Source organism: Cynoglossus semilaevis, chromosome 5, assembly GCF_000523025.1.
Source record: "Cynoglossus semilaevis isolate Cse_v1.0 chromosome 5, Cse_v1.0, whole genome shotgun sequence".
Classification (NCBI taxonomy): domain Eukaryota; kingdom Metazoa; phylum Chordata; class Actinopteri; order Pleuronectiformes; family Cynoglossidae; genus Cynoglossus; species Cynoglossus semilaevis.
Window position 1 is genome coordinate 1,287,902 of NC_024311.1, and position 20,057 is coordinate 1,307,958.

At 39.9% G+C, this 20,057-nt stretch overlaps 1 protein-coding gene across 1 annotated transcript in view; it reads right to left on the reverse strand.

Moving 5' to 3' along the window:
- Window positions 1-801: 801 nt before the first annotated feature.
- LOC103378645 (neural-cadherin) overlaps window positions 802-20,057 on the reverse strand; it is a 230,504-nt gene continuing 211,248 nt past the window's right edge. Inside the window, exons 35-37 of the mRNA XM_017032353.2 lie at window positions 15,519-15,763; window positions 4,953-5,107; window positions 802-2,613 (exon numbers count right to left, since the gene is read on the reverse strand). Coding sequence (XP_016887842.1) covers window positions 2,002-2,613; window positions 4,953-5,107; window positions 15,519-15,763 — 1,012 coding nt within the window. The 3' untranslated portion in view covers window positions 802-2,001. The remainder of the gene's footprint in view (window positions 2,614-4,952; window positions 5,108-15,518; window positions 15,764-20,057) is intronic.

The following is a 20,057-nucleotide window of genomic DNA, read 5'->3' on the forward strand; positions in this document are numbered from 1 at the left end:
AAATATCTGGGGGTCTTGTTTACGAGTGAGGGTAGGATGGAGTGTGAGATTGACAGGCGGATCGGTGCTGCGGCCGCAGTAATGCGGTCGCTGTATCGGTCCGTTGTGGTGAAGAAGGAGCTGAGCCGAAAAGCGAAGCTCTCAATTTACCGGTCAATCTACGTTCCTACCCTCACCTATGGTCATGAGTTGTGGGTCATGACCGAAAGAACGAGATCAAGGATTCAAGCGGCTGAAATGAGCTTTCTCCGCAGGGTGGCAGAGCGCTCCCTTAGAGATAGGGTGAGGAGCTCTGTCACGCGGGAGGAGCTCGAAGTAGAGCCGCTGCTCCTCCACATCGAGAGGAGTCAGCTGAGGTGGCTTGGGCATTTACATCGCATGCCCCCCGGACGCCTCCCTCGGGAGGTGCTCGGGTGCCGTCCCTCTGGGAAGAGACCTAGGGGAAGACCTAGGACACGCTGGAGCGACTACGTCGCTCGGCTGGCCTGGGAACGCCTTGGGGTCCCCCCAGAAGAGCTGGAGGAAGTGTCGAGGGAGAGGGAAGTCTGGGTGTCCCTGCTCAGACTGTTGCCCCCGCGACCCGGCCCCGGATAAGCGGTTGAAGATGGATGGATGGATGGAGAGAATGATTCGTTCACAGCGAAAGATTAGTTCACGGCGAAATATTAGTTCACAGTGAAAGATTAGTTTGCAGAGTAATTAGATCGTAGTGAAAGATTAGTTTGCAGAGAGCAATTCGTTCGTAGTGAAAGATTAGTGCACAGTGAAAGATTAGAGAACAGAAACTCACAGTCTTATTCGTTGATGGTTGAACCTTTTTGTTTTTCTATTCCAAACATTGACAGAAGCTGTTTACAGTCAGGCAGTGAAAACACTTCGTCCACACAATTCACTAAAACTCCAGGACATGGTCTGCGTCCACACTAACTCTGCTGTTTCTGAGTCCGGACTAAAGTTGTTCCCATCAAAATAATCTTTTAGCTTGAAAATATGGCTGTGACGGAAGAAAATGTTTTACTAATGTGAAAATAATAATAATGAAAAAACTCAAATATTTTCAGTTTTAGTCTGTGACAGAGAAACAGCAGTTGCTGTTCCACAGCTGTCGCTACTAAGTTTAGGTGTGTTTGTGACTTTACTGTTTGGATTCCTGTGTTTGATTGTTAGCTCAGTGACACAGAGAACCAGAGACAACCGCAGAACTTCTTCTGTTTCCCTGTAAGGGAATGTAAAATCATTGGTTTCTCTCTGGACTTTGGTGGGAGAGAGTTCGTTTTCGTAGGTTTCAGGTGGGGCAGTGGTGGTTAAGGAAGTGGAATGGGGTTCCAAAGGTTTCAGGTTTGAGTCCACTAGCTGCCAATTTACCACTAACTTTGGTGATGGGTTAAAAGCAGAGGTCACATTTCGTTGTGTGCAGTGGTGTGCTGTGTCACAATGACAAGTAGTTCGCTTTCTTTAGAACCAGAAAAAAAGAGTAGAAACAGCAGAAGTAGTGTGAACCACAGTAGGATACAGAAAATAATTTATACATTTTTTAAAAAAAAACAAAAACAAAAATATTCCGACTGTAGCGGCAACCCATCACACTCACCACCACTGTGTTCGTTACGTAGTGGCACAGCGTGAGATAAACCATCTTTTATTTAATGTACAAAGATTGACTTCAGCAACAAGGTGCTAAAAATATGTTTTATGTCAAAACTTTTGTCTGTTTTGATTCACATTAGTTTAGACAGAGCAGCTCAAGGAGAGGAGTTTAGTTTTGTATTTCCACCCCTGGCTAGGACACTGAAGCTTAGCTTCTTTGGCTAGAGCAGAAACGCCATTGTCCTGTCCAGGAGGTTTAAAGTCCTTTGCTAATTGAAAAAAACAATCGTCAATAAAGGCAGAAAGATCACGGGTTGTCTTTATCAATTCAGCTTCCTCTGTCTTCATCACTGCTGAGTGTCTGCTCGTAGGTTGTTTTTGGACTGGAGGCTGTCTTCAGCCCGCTGCAGTCTCTTAGAGGTTGCTGGACTCTGCATGCTCGTACAAAGCTCTCAGCTTCTCAAAGCGAGGCCCCCAATCTCCCAGTGTCTCCTCCCTCCTCCCTTCTCCTCCCCCGTCGCCCGCTCCTTCTAAAATGGATGAGCTGAAAGAGCTAAGCGACCCAGCTGGGGAACCACCTCCCTCTGTGGAGAAGACCTGCAGGGAGTCAAATGGACCCGTGTCAGGATGCTGGTCAGCATCTCTGATGATCTCACACAGATACCGAGCCAGGTCCTGGCTGGAGAAGGACAGGGAACGGTGAGACAGCCTGGAGGAGCGAGTCTGACCCTGTGGAGGGAGTCGCGTGGGTGGGATGTCCCTGCGGACGCTGATGCCGGTAGTGGTGTTTGTGGAGGTGGTGGAGGCCACAGACTGTGGCAGTGTGGTTGAGCTGGTGGTTCTGCTTAGTGACTCCAAAGGCTGCTGGGAGGTGGGAGGAGCTGGGGGGGTCTGGTGCAAAAGGTGATGATGATGAGGAGGAGCCTGAGGAGGAGGATGGTGCAGAGCTCTGGAACGACAGTACTGTACTGACTGAGCCGGACTTGGTTGGAGGGATTTCTGCAGCTCCGCCATGTCGTAGGCATTCTGGAAGAAAAGGGAAGATTTTGGCATCAGTGCTGAGATTCGTGTTACTTTTCCATGCAGTTGCCGAAGAGATCGACTGTGGCTTTGGGAGGTTTTTAACTGTTGGTGAAGTTTAAGATGTGTATAAGGTCTTCCGGGTGCACACGTTGGGAAAAAAGAAACATGCAGAAGGCAACTATTCCTGTTGCAAAAAGAACACTTAAATCACAGTTTGATGAAAAATTCTTCTTTTTCTTCTTTTTATAGAGAAAGGTCAGCATGAACTGATATTCACCAATCACCAATGTCCATAGAGAAAACAACAGCTGATCCACTGTTCCTCCATTATTAGGTTCAAATGTGTTCGTTTGTGACTTCACTGTTTGAAATTCTTTGTTGAGATATACCGCAGTGACACAAACTGACCACAGGAGGCAGAATTAGATTTTCTCTATAAACATTTGTGGGAATTTCACATATTTTCCAAACTTGTTTTTTAGTATCTTAGCTGGTCCTGTGATATTCCCAGTGACTTATATATCAAAAGAATACACCATTTGTTTCAAGCCACAAGAGGGCATTGTTCACTGTTTTTGCTGTTATTGCAGCACTGGAAATTGCTTAAGGACTTTTTCACAGAACACGAACATAATTTGACCATAAATAAAAAGCGGATTATAAAGTTGCAGCTCAAAGCGGTAATCTAGCATCAGACAGACTAACTGGAACTGAAACTGATTCGAAAAAAGAATAGGAGACGGAGCTTTCTCTTCCTCTAGGATTGGATTCAATTCAAAGTCAAATAAATAGTATTTTCCAGATTAAATGAATCAAAGCAAACTCTGAATCTCATTCCGGTTTGCTTGTAAAAATCATATACAAACTGACTTCAGCAGAATTGTAACCATGGCAGCAGAGATGAAAAACATCGGGGATGAAAGAAAGGAAGAGGAGGGGGAAAGGATGAAGCACAGCGACTGAGGAGGTGGTGAAGGAAGGGGTTGGGGTGTGTGTGCTTTGTAAAAGTGATTATGTGATGAGCTGATTTGTTTTATTTCCCATGAGACCTTCCGAATAGGACTCTTGAGAATCAGTGGCGACATCTGTTTCACTGCAGGGGAGTGGAGTGTCAATGCGTGCGTGTGTGTGTTTCAATCAAAGCTCACACACAAAGCTCAGCATGTCTGCATGTTCACCTTGACCAAAACCCTGCCTGTAAAATACCTAGAATAAAAAAGCTTTTCTTTCAGAGTATTGAACAAACATGTTAAAAAAATAAAAAATTTAACACAAGGTTGTCTACAATATAGGAGTAGCTGAATGTCGTGCCAGGCACAGCTGCTGACGCTAAGGGGTACACAAAAAGGTAAACAAAATGGTACCATACAAATAACCAAAAACAACTAAAAATTAGCTTATAGCTAGCAGGATTACCCGATAGAGATATATATCAACAACAGTGTATTGTTGACAACAACTCTACCTAAAAGTAGTTAAAAAATAACTTTAAGACAGCTGCAAATTCAAGCCATAAACAAGAGGTTCAGTACCTTTTTTGGCTTGTGACCCCAGGGTCATACGGAAGCTCTAGGATCAAGCTGTCACTTGTGCAGTCATGATCTAGGCACGGGCAAACTGAGGCCCAGGGGCCAGATGTGGCCCGTTCAGCTTTTTAACCAGGTCCCCCAAACTTTTCCAAATTATATAATGTATTTCTATTATCATTATACGTCTGCCTTTTTCTTGCAATTCCCATGTTTTCCCAATAGATGGTATAGAAAATGATAAAAGCATTTTAGCATTTTACCCTTTATGCATGACTTTTACATGTCATTTATCTTAATAAAGTTATTTTGGGATAATTGTGGCCCGCCAGTCAAAACGTTTGCCAACGCCTGATCTATGTTGTCAATCAAGATACAAACAAGATCTATTTTCATATGCTGCATTTGAATTGAACTCGATTTATAACCATGAAAGTGAAAGATACTGTTGTGTTGTGCTGTGTGTGCTGTTTAAAACATAACCTATTAAGCCGAAACATTTTTAGTAGTTATCTTAGTAAATTACTGGACAATTCAGCTGACCCTAGTTGAATTCTAAGCGACCCTACATTTGGTCCTAATGTTGAAAAAGCATGGCCATAAACAAATATAAATACAAACAAAAACAACATGGATAATCAGAAGAAAACAGGAACAGTAGCTCATTACCCCAGAACTAGTGAAATTAGCGAAAAACAAAGCAAAAATTTAGCACAGAAAATCAATGAAAGCGAAAAGATAGTAAACCAGTAAAATTATCCAAAAGCTGTAGGGGACCCTGTGTGTCAGTTGTGTGTCAGTCTCTCTGTGTGGTACCTGGTCTTCCTCCCCTCCTCCCTCCTCGTCGTAGTTAAGGACGTTTTCTCGAATGTCCTCCCAGCCGTCGTGATGAGCAGAAACATGATAGACACCTTCTTTCAGACCTTTGTAGCTTCTCCAGCGGTTGTAGAGGAAAATTCCCAACAACAAAACTGAAACAGACACATTTAAACACGGTAAATCTTAACAATCTTTAAAATTGTTGAAGCACAACATGTTAACCTAGGACATCATCATCTAGGACAAGGGTATCCAAACCCTGGTCTGGGGACCGATGCTGGTCCGCAGGTCATTTGGTACAAGGCCGCAGTGGGACACAGTGAAAAAAATTACTTCAGTTTTATTAATTTACTTCAACCTTCAACGATTGCGTGGTACTACCGGTCTGCAGTAACAGCTGATAAATGGTCCTTGGTACAAAAAAGGTTGTTTTTTTTAACCAACTTAATCACTGGGTGTAGCTGTGGATTAATTGTGAATTATCCTTATTGTAATTAATTGAATCAACATGACCTAAAACATGACGAAAAGGTTTTTTATGTTGCTAAAAAAAACCACAAATTTACAAAGGTAAATTAATGTGTCTCACACCTGTTTTCATTTGTCACTAATCTAAATGATGGATTTATTAATAAAAATATGCAAAACTAAAAGTCAAAATGTTCATTATTTCTGTGCATCTCTTCAGTGGTTTGTAGAAGACATTACAAGTTACTTTTAAGAAGCTGATGAAGTCATTGTCCTAGGGCTGTGCAATTAATCAAATTTGAATCACAATCACAATTTCGGCTGCCACAATTAAATTAAGATGATCGTCGGCAAAATTAACATTTAAAAAGTGGGCTCTGCTGCATATGAAATCAAGCACTTTCTCCAACAAAGAGACGATAGTTTCAATTCAATCCTGTCTTGCGTTCCACCATGATTCACAGACTTTCTGTTGTCTGTGATCCTGAAATCACACAGAAAACCTGCACTAATTTCAGATCAAAGGGACGTACCGTATGAGCTGCTGGATTACTGCTGCCGTGACCTCAAGCTTATTGACAAATCTAAAGTCTATTTGTTTCAGTTACAGAGTCAGGGGTCGTATGTTTGAACATTTGTGCTCAGTAAATCAAGTGGAGCTGTTTTTGTTTGATGTGTGCTGGTAAAGTTTTAATGTGTTTATAGCTGAGTGTGTGTGTGTGTGTGTGTGTGTGTGTGTGTGTGTGTGTGAGTGTCTTCGGTGAGTGACACGGGGAAGTGAGCGTGGAAGCTCAGGGTCAGGGCAAACAAGATGGATCTGTTCCGTTTGAGGGCTCTCGCTGGAGGGCAAACTGAGAAATGGAGAATTTTATTGGTATTTCTGACCCCGTGTGTGTGTGTGTGTGTGCGTGTGTGTGTGCAGCAAAGAAGAGTGAGCGTGAAAACAAAACAGAAAAAAAGAGAAAGAAAGAATAAGGTTTTGTTTGTTTACAATGCCTCTAAGGTCAGTGCTCTGTTTGACCATCACTCATGTTTTGGTGTAACTTTTTCTTACTGTGTGTGTGTGTGTTTGTGTTTGTGTGTGTGTGTGTGTGTGTGTGCGCGCAAGTTCAAACTTTAGCTCCAGCATAAAACTTCAAATGCGCCACGTCCAAGTTCCATCGTAAACAGTGCGAACAAATGTGCTACGATAAAACTAATATTTAAAGTCATAAAAAGAGGCGTAATAGTTTACCTAAAAATAAATGATAAATCAGAGGGCTGAAAAAGTGGTAACTTATCAGAATACACTGTCTGTCCAGTAGCTTATACAGTAGTTATAGAAGGATAACCAGAAATAACACAAATAGCTTAGTTAAAGTTAGCCTCAAACTTAAAGTTACTCGTCGGTGAAAACAGCTAGCACAGAGCGCGAAAATATATCACAACTTTAAAACTTCCAGGGACAACAGTAAAATTTTTAGAAAAAAAAGGATATAGTCTATATACTCTATATACTCTTGACCAGTTTGCTCTGTTTTATCTGATGTTTTATCTTTACACAGCCACCCTCTCACTTGCTGACCGATGTGAATACAAGAGCTTACCACCAGGGTCAGGATGTGACATTGAGCCGCTCAGGGCTGGCAGTCGGAACTCAAGACGCCTCTCAGATTCGATGTAAAACGTCTTTTGGAAATCAGGTTCCTACAAAATCACCCTGAAGATTTAGTACCTTCACAGTCTTCACAGTGTTCTCAAATAAAGTTTGTTTTGTGATTAAACGGAACACAACGTAAATAGATTTTTTTTTAACCTACTGAAGCACTGACACAAGCGCAATTCAGTATAACCAAACAAACCAGGAGGAGGAAATGAAGTAAATAATTCATAGACAGAGGAGAAGACGTGATGCGAAGAAACAGGTGGAGAATTTAGATACTGTTCAGATTCTGCAGGTGCAGCACCAGTACTAAGGTTTAATGTCAACTTGCTGTAATCTATGCATGAGAAAAACCACTGACCAAACATTTAAGAAATGGAATCTGTCATTCATCTATTTGTCTTCTACCACAGACCTTCCCACTTCAGGATTCCAAGGAGACTAGAGCCAATCCCAGCAGTCATCAGGTGAAGGTTAGTTAGAATCTGGACAATTTGAGTACATTATCTATTTGTCTTAGAAATCTACAGTTAGGAAGAGATGTAAGACCTTTTTTTCAACTTTCAACTTGTTAGTTTTATCACATTCTGTTGTTGACCTTCATGGAGTTTTACACCTGCGAGGGTCACATCTTTAAGTTTTTTTTTTCTGTGGGGTGGAGTATTAATGTTACAGCAGTTGTTTGTGAGGGTATTGAAGAAGATTTTTCAGTAAAATCTGATGCATTTTCCTAAAGTATCCTTCTGTTAAAAACAATTGCAGAGATTGATTCCATGTAGGTATGTCGTCGTTGGTTTTTTATTGTATAATCCATTGCCATTGTTTGTGTAGAGAATAGTTTGTTGTTCTTTTATATGGATGAATAGAATAAAGGCCAGTGGGGAAATAAGAAAGCTGCTCTTTTAACTCTGTTACTGACAGACATGGCGAGAAGAGATATCCACAACTGCTCTGTAATAAACTCAGGTAACTGACAATCACACTAAAGTCTGGATCCAGAGCCAGACAACTCTATTCACATACCAAAACAGTTGATGTTTCCCAGCAGTGTAGTAAAATGCTACAAAAAGCAAAAAAAATTGGTACAAATTTTCATTAGCAGAAAGATAACTAATATACAACCCCGATCCCACGTCAAAGTTTAGTTTATAATTAGCCTACATATTACCAATTACCCAAGTACTTAATTATTTAGCCATAATTCTAAGTCTGGTGTTTATATTTCATAAATATCAAATGTAGCTAATGAAAAGCGAGCTCTAATAAGGTTTAACAAAAAAGGTTGGTTGCCGTCAAACATGCTCTTAAAATTTAAATCTATTAATTTTCTACGTTGTTGTAACATACAACAGACAGTACTGCAACAATTTTCTGGGAGTATATCTCTAGACCAGTATTGCCGAGAGGAAATTTTGCAGGAGGGCCAGCAACAACCAAAACCCGCTGCAGCCAGAATCACACTGAGCACAACAAACTCAGGGCCAGAATAAAGTACCAGAGAGTTATATGTGACTTTAGCATCATCTGCCTGTTGCTGGTGGGGTTCGTTATATATACATATCTTGAGGTACTGATTAAATGCTAAGGTGCTAAGGTGCGGGATAGATACAGTAGATTACAGTAGATTACATAGATGGATAGATGGATAGATAGATAGATGGATAGATGGATAGATAGATAGATAGATAGATAGAGAACCTATGTCTATACCTTATAGGCCTATAAGCATTCTATATGAGAGCTTTTGTTTACGGACGGGCAACTGCACAAACCATGGTCGTTCAGCCCTCAGGAGAGTAGTCCATTCCACTGAACGGACCATCAGGTACACCCTTCCAAACCTGCAGGACATTTAGACTAAAGGATGTAGATCAAGGGCTGTGACAGCCCTCAAACAGCCCAGTGTTCGATGCGTAGACATTAAGTCGACGACCCCAGTACGAAGTTGAATTTTTTTGGGAAGATGGGAATACCAATTCTGTGGTATTGATATATCAGGTATTGACTGACTATCGATTACTCTCATAAAATATTAATACAAATTGATAAATGAAAAAAAAAGCACATGAGTCACATACTACATGCAAGCTTTTGTGCTGCAACATCACACGGTAACATAAAATATAGTAATGCATCGTTTGTAAACACGCCGGCTACAAGAGTCGATTGTTCGTCTTGGATGAGAAGAGCCGACTTTTGCTAGCTTTTTGCCAGCTTCATCTCGGAGAAGTGATTGTTTGGAAATTTCCAAAAATCCATTTTTGGCTCATTGAGCAGTTAATCTAATTCCAGATTTGAACCTCTGCTTGATGACCGAGGAGCATGTGGACAGCTTAGATCTCCATCACCATCAGCGAAGAAGCATGTGGACAGCTTAGATCTCCATCAGCGAAGCTCAGGTTCATTTGCAGCTGCAGCTGCTTAGTAAATGACCAACAAATGTCTTTATTTGGTATTTTAGGTTGCACTTTGGTGTGTAATACTCTCTCTTTTGCATACTTAAAAAAAAACCCTTTCACATTTTTATCTAACTTATCTTTTGCTTGACTTAGTTTGGACATAATCACTTCTGAAATAAAGTGATACTTAAGGTCACGATTCTATTTCGACTCTGCTCGTGACCTGAAAAGTTCGTGACACAAATGAATTTGTCCTATTGCAATTAATGTAAATTCAGTGATTCTGTTCTTTGGTCTAGTCGCGATATCCCATAATATCACCTGTCCGATATTATCGGCCCAATATTAGCATGATTATGAAATATCTGTAAGAATAGTTTTTGGTTATAATAAACCATTTGCCTGGGTTTTGGCAAGTGATGTGTGCCTTAAAAATTGTTTTGGGGAAAAACAGCTGTATATGAATGTGAAAGTCACTAGACGGCAGCATTGCAGCTCTTTTTATTAATCTATTTTATTAATCAGGTTAATGCATGCAGAATGCTAGTGCCAGCAACTCATGGAGTAATTTGTATAGAAAATAAATACATTTTAGTAGGTTATTACCTCAATTGAATTTCAATTTGTAGGGGGTAGGTGATGTGATCAGTTGATACTGGAATCGGAAATTAAGTGTTTGTACGTATCATTCGTGCTTCGAAGAAAAACATTCTTAGAAAATAGTGTTCGTAGTCAGATTTCTGATCTGACGGTATTTCTATAAAAACAAGAGACATAATACGGCAGAACCTTGCAACCTGTTTCTGCACCAAACCAAAACTGAAAATTCCACAGTTTTATCTGTGACAGTGGAACCAATCCCATTAACCTGCAGGAGGCTGTTTTCCATGTTTATGTGAAAAGACATTAAATCAAGAGCAACGTGACAAACAGCAGCAGAAGGTGTTTACACCGCTATAATTTACTGCCTTTGTTCGGCTCCCACATTTCCCTACAAAAACAGGTGCAGACGTTCCTGCTTTAAATCAAATCAAACACAGAAAGAAAAACAAGTGGCGACAGAAGTGGAAGAGAAAAATAAATATGAAACTGCAAGAGGAGAAGGTGATGATGAAGAGGAAGAGGAGGGATGATATTTACACCCCGATACAAACACACCAACGCCAAAGTAAACACCGAGAATAAATGAGTCCGCCCCGATGCTGAGAGTTGAATCAATATTCAGTCACATGAAGAATTTAGAGGCTGAGGTTATGAATCTTTCAGTCTGTCAGGAGACAGAACTCTGACATGGTCCACAGCCACTCATATTTTCTCCATTGGAAACTTTACCTTTCAACTTACTGGACTCAGTAGGTTTCTGCTTCTCAGCCCATTCCTCAGCCCCAGTTTTTATCATTGAGCTGGAGTGAGTTCCAGGAGTTGGTTCGTGACTTTCTGCTTCATCGAGATCCGTGGCAGTAGTTTTCAGTCCACTCTGAAAACCACTGCTAGAATCCTGAGAGGATTGTTGGAACACCTGCTCCCTGCCATGTCTTCCCACCGCCACCTGGACTGATTAGAATTCAGCACTGGATCCATTACAAATCCATGTTGCAAATAAACATCCCAATCCTCTCTCACAATGGTCTGAATCCTTAATGGTGCTTATCATAAAGTACCATATATCCTCAATTACTCTGTACGGGGGCTAGAGCAGATGGTGTAGTATAGGACTGCCACCAGAAGGACTGTATGTATTGCCGTTTCCACTGGCACCTAGTACAGTACTCGCTGCAGAGTGAGACTAGTTCACATAGCTCCACATTTAAGTACACGCTGCACTCAACTATTGTGCAAAAACTAAACAGACCTAGAGATGGGGATTCGATCCTGAATAAACTAATTCGGGTGCAAGGCCATAAGGACTTTTTGGATTTTGCTCCACGTGTGTGAACAAACACCACAAACTATTAATCTGCCTTACTATCACCAACCGCGCGGAGTCTTGCTCATGCTCATTTCCCACTAATTGTCGTATCCTTAGTGCACCTCTCCTGGCAGATCATTCTCTCCAATTTTTTTTTTTTTTGCGACATGCCATAGGTGGTTGTCCATATTGGAAGAGGTGAAAATTCCCAAATATTTTATTATTTCTTGTTGTGCGGATCACACGACAATGTCTGTGTCATTTTAGAATTTGCGCAAATTCAACATGCACTTGATGCCCTCCGAAATCTGAACAAAAAAAGATAACAAATAAGCAGGAAATCCTGTATACTCCTGTGAACACAAAAGTGTATTTGCTGCGCTTTTACTACTTACGGGATCAAAAAATGGATCTTCGTCGATTTTTGTTTAAGTGAAAAAAGAGCATATGTGAAAGATAATAATCCAGACCCCTATTAACCAAATCTAGCATATGTGGTGGTCTGGAGAAGCATAATAGGACGGTTATCTATGGATGGATGGATGGATGGATGGATGGATGGATCTATCTATCTATCCATCTATCTATCCATCTATCTATCAATCCATCTATCTATCCATCTATCTATCTATCCATCTATCCATCCATCCATCTATCCATCCATCCATCCATCCATCCATCCATCTATCCATCCATCCATCCTTCTTGTTCACATTTTCAATATACTGGCGTGAATCCTCTGAGAGTCGGCGGAGACCATTAAAGATAAAAACACACTAGTTAAGTGTTGGAGTGAGAAATGTTGGATTTAGTGTGGAACCTGAGGCTGATTGAAATTACCACTTGAGCTCCAGAGCATTGATCTACTTTCTGCTGGTTTCTTTCCACTTTGGTAAACAGCTCCTTAGATGCCTACAAATCAGGGAATTATTACTCAAACCAGATCCGGGTCTCAGCAGGATCAGAGCTAGATCTTAGCGGAATTATGAAATCAATGCTCAGCCTGACTGGAGATTTATGTAGGACAGAGGTGAGAAAAGGACTCAGTTGAGACCAAGACTTGTGGGGACTACGACTCATCCATGTCAAAATCCCATTACTTTGTGTGTAATCTTTCTACATATTTTGGTACTTTTCTTTCACCCTGATAATCTTTTCACCTCTTTCTCCTCCCATCTGTTCCCTTGCTTCCCTCTTTAAATATCTTTTACACTCACTTATGTCCCTGAAGAAAGAAATTACAAACGCAAAATAGAGTAAGTCACTCTAAGCCCATATTTCAGACCTGGAATCAGGACTAAAAATGTAGGATCTGGAGGAACAGAAGGATGAAAACTGAACAAGCCAGACAAATAAAACAAATAGATAACAAACAAAAAGTAGATATTTGAGTTAAACCACTCATCCCTCTGCAGCAGAGGACGTTTTTTTACGGTATCCAAATGCAGAAATCCTCCTTGCTTTTTCTCCTAGAGATAATATTTCGACGCAAGCAGAATGCAGTTTTACCCTCATTTGTTTAGGGCCTAATACAGAGGTAGGACCTCTCTTTGCCACTAGAAGGAGTCCTACCTAAAAAGGGCATCCAGTGTAAAACTGTATTACCATTTGGACTACTGCTGTGATGACCCCTGATTAAGAGATAAGTCAACAACAGGAGCTCACTGACAAAACACTTAACACTCGCTAGGGATGTCCGACATTAACTTTTTGCTAATATGCGATAACGTGTCGATATTGTCCAAACATTAAATTTTGGATTCCGACATCAACCGATAATGTTATACGCAGCTTTTTTGGTTGAAGGGATTTCATTATCGAAGAATTAACCAATAACAATTCTAACTGATATTACATAATTAGTGGCGCTTTGGCCCAGAGGCAATGTCTCTGTCATTGGTGTGGAACCCCAGGGTTCACCTCCTGGGTAGGTTTGAATCCCGTTAGGGAGGTTAATACCTTCCAGTGGACTCACCACCCACAGGAAGGTTTAGGGAGGTTGGTACGGTGCAGTGTGATTTGGGTGGCAACTGCTGCCCCCACGACCCGGTAACAGATAAGTGGATGAAAATGGATGGATGGACGGATTACATAATTATGCTAATATCGGTTGACCGATATTATCGGACATACCTAACACTGACTTTTAATGTGGGGTTTGCTGAACACCTGTTCTCGTTCACATTCAGAAGGTGATTCAGTGTGCGTTGATTTTGCGCAATTTCTTAACGGACTTAGCTACATGTTGTGATGTGATCAGCACGAGAATTAACATTTTTATCCTTCCAATAAGGATAGCAATTAAAACAATACAGAACAAATGGTAATGAGTGGGAAATGAGGACGTGCGAGACTCCGTAGGATTGGTTAATCTAAGGCAGATTTTGAGGTTTTGGTTCACACGCCGAGCAAAACCGTAATACAGTAATTCCTCTCCTATCGTCGTAGTTGATTTCCAAGACCCGCCGAGAGAAAGGGTAAATCCGTTAGGGAGAGGCGAGATAGTTTTTATATAATTTCTGTATATATTTACCCTTTACAAACCTCCCCCACACTGTTATCAACCCTCCCAAGACTGTATTACCCTTTCCCACACAATTACTGTATATGCACAGTAGAGTTGTAGAATGATAATATAAGGCATACTGTACATGTTAAATACATTAAATACACGACCATGAATAACAATGTAAAATACTTTCTATTTATAAATTAATATTCAATGTACATGCACAAAGGTACAGTAAATGTCAAGAATTGTAAAATACTTTCTAATTATAAATTAATATTCAATGTACATTCACAAAGGTACAGTAAATGTCAAGAACGTCGTGATCACATATCTTCGGGGAGTTGATCTCGCTCGAGAGCAACAGCTGTTGCTGTGGAACGCAGACATCGCTGCTGAGTTTAGACACGCCAAAGTACCACAACTTTACAAACAAGGTGACTACACCCTACTGGTGGATTTTGGAGTGCTGTTTTAATGCTTAAGTAACTCAGAACCGATGACCTTTTTATTTCTTGTTTTACTACTTTTATATGTTGTTTTGGGTTTCTTATGTTTCTCTATGTCTCACTGTAACTAGATTTGTATTCGTTTATTTTAAAAATGACTTTTGTAGAACTCTGGTCCATGTGTTTTTTATAGTATTTTTCCCTCCATCCATCAATCTTCGTCTGCTCATCCGTTAATGGGTCACGGGGGCAGCAGTCTCCATGACCGCCACCCAAATCACACTGCGCCGCACCAGCCCCTCGTTAACCTTCCTGTGGGTGGTGAGTCCACTAGAAGGTACCAACCGCCCTAACCAGGATTCAATCTTGCCCAGGAGTTGAACCCTGGGGTTACACACCAATGACAGAGACATTTCCTCTGGGCCAAATTGCCACTGTACTATTTTTGGTAATAAATAATTCAAGCAACAGAAAAAAAAAAAAAAAAATCAGAATCACTGTTCACCGACAGTAAATGCTTGTGGTCTTTACCTTTCTGGTTCTGGCAGAGCTCACTTCAGTCAGAACATTATCTCCTGACACTGTGACTTCTGCTGGCATTTAAACAGGCTGGAGCTGCGGCTGAACCTGCTGTTCATTTATTTATTTATATAACCAAATGTTCCTGAGATGGAGTTGAGGCGGTTGATAAGGAAGTGTGCGAGATAATAACCATGACAGGGAGCTCAGAGAGGTGCACACAACGCCAGTCTGGTTGAAGTCACACTGTCTCCAGGAGTCTTTCTAACTAACGGACGAAATAAATCACTCATCCCAATGCCATCATTAGTAACTACTGAGAGGCTACACAGCTACGGCGAATGTCTCTGTGTGTTACAGCTGCAAGCTGTCTGCTCATTTTATAGGTTTGTTTTTTTTATTTTATCCAGACTATTTATGTCTCAGTTTGTCTGAGAGGAGAAAACTGTGTCTGTGAAGCAGGTACTGTATCTGTCAAACTGCTGGTTTTTACCTCAAGTGTAAAAAGCCAGTTATCTTGACATTGTTTCACAACATTCACAACTTTTTTCAATGACACCAGAGTTCCGAGCTTAAAAAGTGAATCTGTTGATGTAGCTAAAATATTAAAGTCGTTGTAAAGATATTGTAATTTTACAAAAAAAAAAAAGAATATTTTACACACTTACCTAACAGAGCCATGAAGCAGATGACGATGGCGAACAGAGAGCTGAAACTCAGACCCACGTCCTCTCTGTAAATGGCCAACGGGGTCTCACAGTGGCGCCCCCTGTAGCCCTCTGGACATTGACAAGTGAACTTAGACGGAGACTGGGCCACACAGGTCCCGTGGTGACATGGACGAGTGGCACATAAGGTGTAGACACAGGTTCTTCTGGAGCCGTTCACGCGGATCATGTGACCTGGAGGACATCTGAAAAAAAAAAAAACATTGTGTCTTTTTGTTTGGTTTTGGAGTTGAAAGCAATTTACCTGTGCTATTTTTTGCTTAACTATTACAATTTTACTTAGGGTATTTCTGGGATAATTTATTTGGGGGAAACAAAAGTCATCGTACTTTTATGGCTTATTGGCTTATTTTTAGCATTTTCTTCATATCGCTAACTCTTTTGTATTGAAAGTAGCGTTCTATTTAGAGCCTTCTGAAGTTTTCTTTAAGTTAAGACTAACAAATTGTAATGCCATTTTAGCATCCCCTGATCAAGGGACATGTCAAAAGTTATTTTTTATATATATAAGTGATTTAAAATGTGATTTTTTTTTGCCAATATGTCTACCAAAATAACACATTTAGTGGGATAAAATTTAAAAAAAATTAAATTAAACAAAGCCCGTAAAAAGATCAAATATGGATGAATGTGAATATGAAGACAGGGAAAACAGGGTGTAATTTAAAGTTCCTTTTACAGTTTCCCCACAGTGAAAACAAAGAAGAAGATGGAAACACTGTCAGGTTCACAGCGGAAAACAGGAATCTGTGCGTGTGTGTTTGGAAGATTTTGTGCAGACGACAACACATTTTCTGCCTCGCTGGAGAAAACGTTGCATAATTAAAAGCTCATTTGTGTGAAAAAGCTCACACAAACATTTTACGAGGACATTAATTCAGCCTCTGAGTCGATGTGAACAGAAGAGTTGCTGTACCGAACACGTCGTATGACATCACAGTCACAGCGTTCGATTCCGCTCGGTGGGAGATTTGTTTCCGGCTTGTAAATATTGACTGCACTTTTTTCTTTCAAATGGAAACATTCATTTCTCAGATGCTGAAGCAGTGCACGTGATAACTGGAAATTAAAGTTCAACTGACAAAAGTCACAGTGCAACGCATTCCAATAGAGTCTGACTGCAAAGGCTAAGTGGTTTATGTTCAGGAAGAAGCGTTGGTGTCTGCTCAGACTATGGAAATGTACTTCTGTTCATCAAATAAGGCTACGTTCATGAATTCCGCAGTAGTGGACTGTCACTTCTCTGCTAGTCTAAACAATAACGGAATCAGTTTTTTTCACTATATTTCTCATGAATATTTAGAGGCTGGACATATGTGTACCACTGCTGTAATGTTTGAATGATCACAAGCCTCCAGTCACTAGGTGGCAGCAACTCATACAGTTGTTTGTACAGATAAAAATATACATGTTATCAAGTTCTCAGTGGTATTTCAATTTACGAGGCATGAGAGATAATAATTGAGAACCACTGCTATCAACAAACTCATAGATTTTGAGTTGGCGACACCGAGGCCTTCTTGCAGTTATAATGTTGGTGATTTGAGTGATTTGATTGGACGGTCAAAGAACGCACAGCCCCGTCTGTAAAAACTATATCTATGGACTTGCACGCATCCACTGCTTCTGTCCAGTGGACATTCTCAGCCTAAAATGAATTCAAACTCATGCCCTAAAAACGAAAAGACAGACTGGACTTTCATCTTTAACATGGATGGAGATACAGAGTTAGATTTGTTAGAGTCATTGAACTCATCTTAAGGAAATAGTGGAGGATGGTATTTTGGTTAAATGTATGTCACAGCTCTAGCTAAATTGTACTTTGTGGGATTTTGTTTTCCTTAATTATGTTATTACAGCTCCAGTTGTAATAAAACGATAGTGTTTTTCTTCAAGTCCAGGTTTTAGCTTAGTTTCAAGACGATTTTTGCTCCGAGCAGTTTCTCATTTAAAGACTGTGGGAAACCCACACAAACCCTTTTTAAATCTGTCTTGTTCTGTTGTGACCTTGGAGTCCACTCACAACACAGCCCGTCGTAAAAATCCCATTATTAGCTCAAATAAAAATAACACCTACTTTAAAGAGCTGCATCGAGGCCTCTTACATTGATAATTAAAAGTAAAAGCAGACACTTAGCGGCAAAAAGCACATCCTAAAAAGGTAATTAAACCACAGGCTCGAATGACTGTGTTGTAACAGAAATTCTGCTGGCAGCAGGAAACAGTGAATTTAGTCTGTGAATTTTTTTTTTCATCTCAGTTTTTTCAAAGGGAATCTGACATTTCATTATCCCACAACAAAGTCCATGTCCAGTGATTGTGGTTCACAGGGATGGCTATCTGTTGGTCTTCAGCTGCTGGTGATTGAGTCTGAGTCTCTCGGGGTCACACTTCACAAATAACAAATAAACAAAGACTCACACCTTGCCATGACAGCTGGCACGAACTTTAAGTTTTAGGAATAATTTACTGATGGCTGGAGATCATAAATAAAAGTTGGGGCTTCAAGCTACGAGTTTAATCCGCAGAAATATACTTTTATATTCTATTATATATATTATAATATATATTATATATATCTAGTAATTCATTAAATGAACCCCCCATCTAAAGATCAAAAACATAGATATAAATAAATATATTAATGATATAAAATAATACTATTATAAAAATGGGTAAAATTACCAAGCGAGGGACAGTGAGCGAGACAGCATGACAGAATGTCAGGGCCACCACGTGTAGGAGAAGGACTGGGAGTGAGGACTCGATTTAGATGATAGAAAGAGAGAGAGAGAGAGAGAGAAAGCGAGACAGTGACAGTGGAAAAATAGAGCTGGGTTGAGCATTCGTAACTCGATGTTTCCTCGTATCCCAAAGAAAGAGAGAGAGAGAGAGGTTGAGCGTAACTTGGAAAACTATTCCAAGTTTTTGGGTAGCTGGTATATTGAAGACCCACTGTATTGGTAAAAATGCGATGGCAATTTGGAGCGATTTTTGAAAGTGGGGTTTTTTTTTTTTTCAAACAACAAAGACCTAAATAAATGTTCACGTACTTCATGTGCATGCTATCAATATTCAATACCTTTGTTTTTGTTGTATACTGAAGAAAAGAAAAGGTGCTCTGTCCTGAATTGTTTAACACATCTAGATGTCAAAACCATGAAATAAAAGCTGGAATTCTGAACTTTTGTCTCAGATCCTTTGTCTCCATAATCCTTTGATCTGAAACCCAAATGTCTTCAGTATATAACAAAAACAAAAGAAATTTACCTTGCCGTTCCAATACTTTTGAAGGGGACTGTATGTATGTATGTATGTATATGTATATATATATATATATATATATATACATATATATACATATACATATATATATATATATATATATATAGATAGATAGATAGATAGCCAAAAAAATTGGGAACAACTGATCCAGTTAATTCTCATTTTGGAATATGTTTTCCTGAAATCAGCACTTAAATATTTTACCTTGACAGTTAAAATCGTCTTCCTTTTTTCCCCCCGTTCTCTTTAACCCATTTATGACTTGACAATTACATCATAAACGAACTCATCGTCACTGCGACCGACATAACTTCATTTTCAGTTGTCGTTGTATCGTCTTCGAAAAGAAGATTGTTGACTAAGTCTTAGACCAAAATCAGAAGTCAAAGAATATTAAACTCTTATGGTACCAGAGTAAATCTGGAAAAAGGGGGTGTTTTCACATCAAAGGGAATAAACAACATCTTTGAACTTACTAAAGAAGATAGCAATTCAGATCACTTTTTGTTTTGGAAAGTGGGTTGGTTCTAGAGTTACTTCAAATCTTTAGCATTATTTCTGTAAATGCAACTGAATTATTCTCTCAGGTTTTTTTCATCCGTCACTCACATATATCAACTTAGCTGTAAAACTGACGAGGTTCAACCTTTTCACGGCCCTTCACCTTTCACACCGCCGTGTATCATCAGTTTATTGAATGGTGTAAAAGGTCCATTTAAACCTCCTAATAACCTCTGGAATCTAATGAATACAACACTTTGATAAAACACATTTATCAGAAAATGAAATCTCATTAAGTGGAGTCTAAATGGAGGTCAGGTCCGTATGCTGCTTTATAATTATTCTTTGGATAAAAGTCCAACTGTGCTAAGTTCTCTTCACTCACGACATGTTTGGGTTGTAGGTTAGAAGAACACCATTTAACCAGTGGCGTACAGTCAGGGCCAGCATCATAAATATTTATGAAGAATAATACAGAATAGTCTGTCTAATTATATGGCGTTTCTTTTAGCTCCGGTCGCGTATACTCAAGAATTTTATCCAATCATATTTCAGCCTCACATGTTTCAAGGATGAAAGAAATCTGTCTTACGGCCACCAGAATCCGCAGTGAAATGAATGGCAATAAAATGGTTCTTAAACCAGTCAGATTTAGTGTTGCCATCACCAGGCAGGTGTACAGTTACGTTGGCG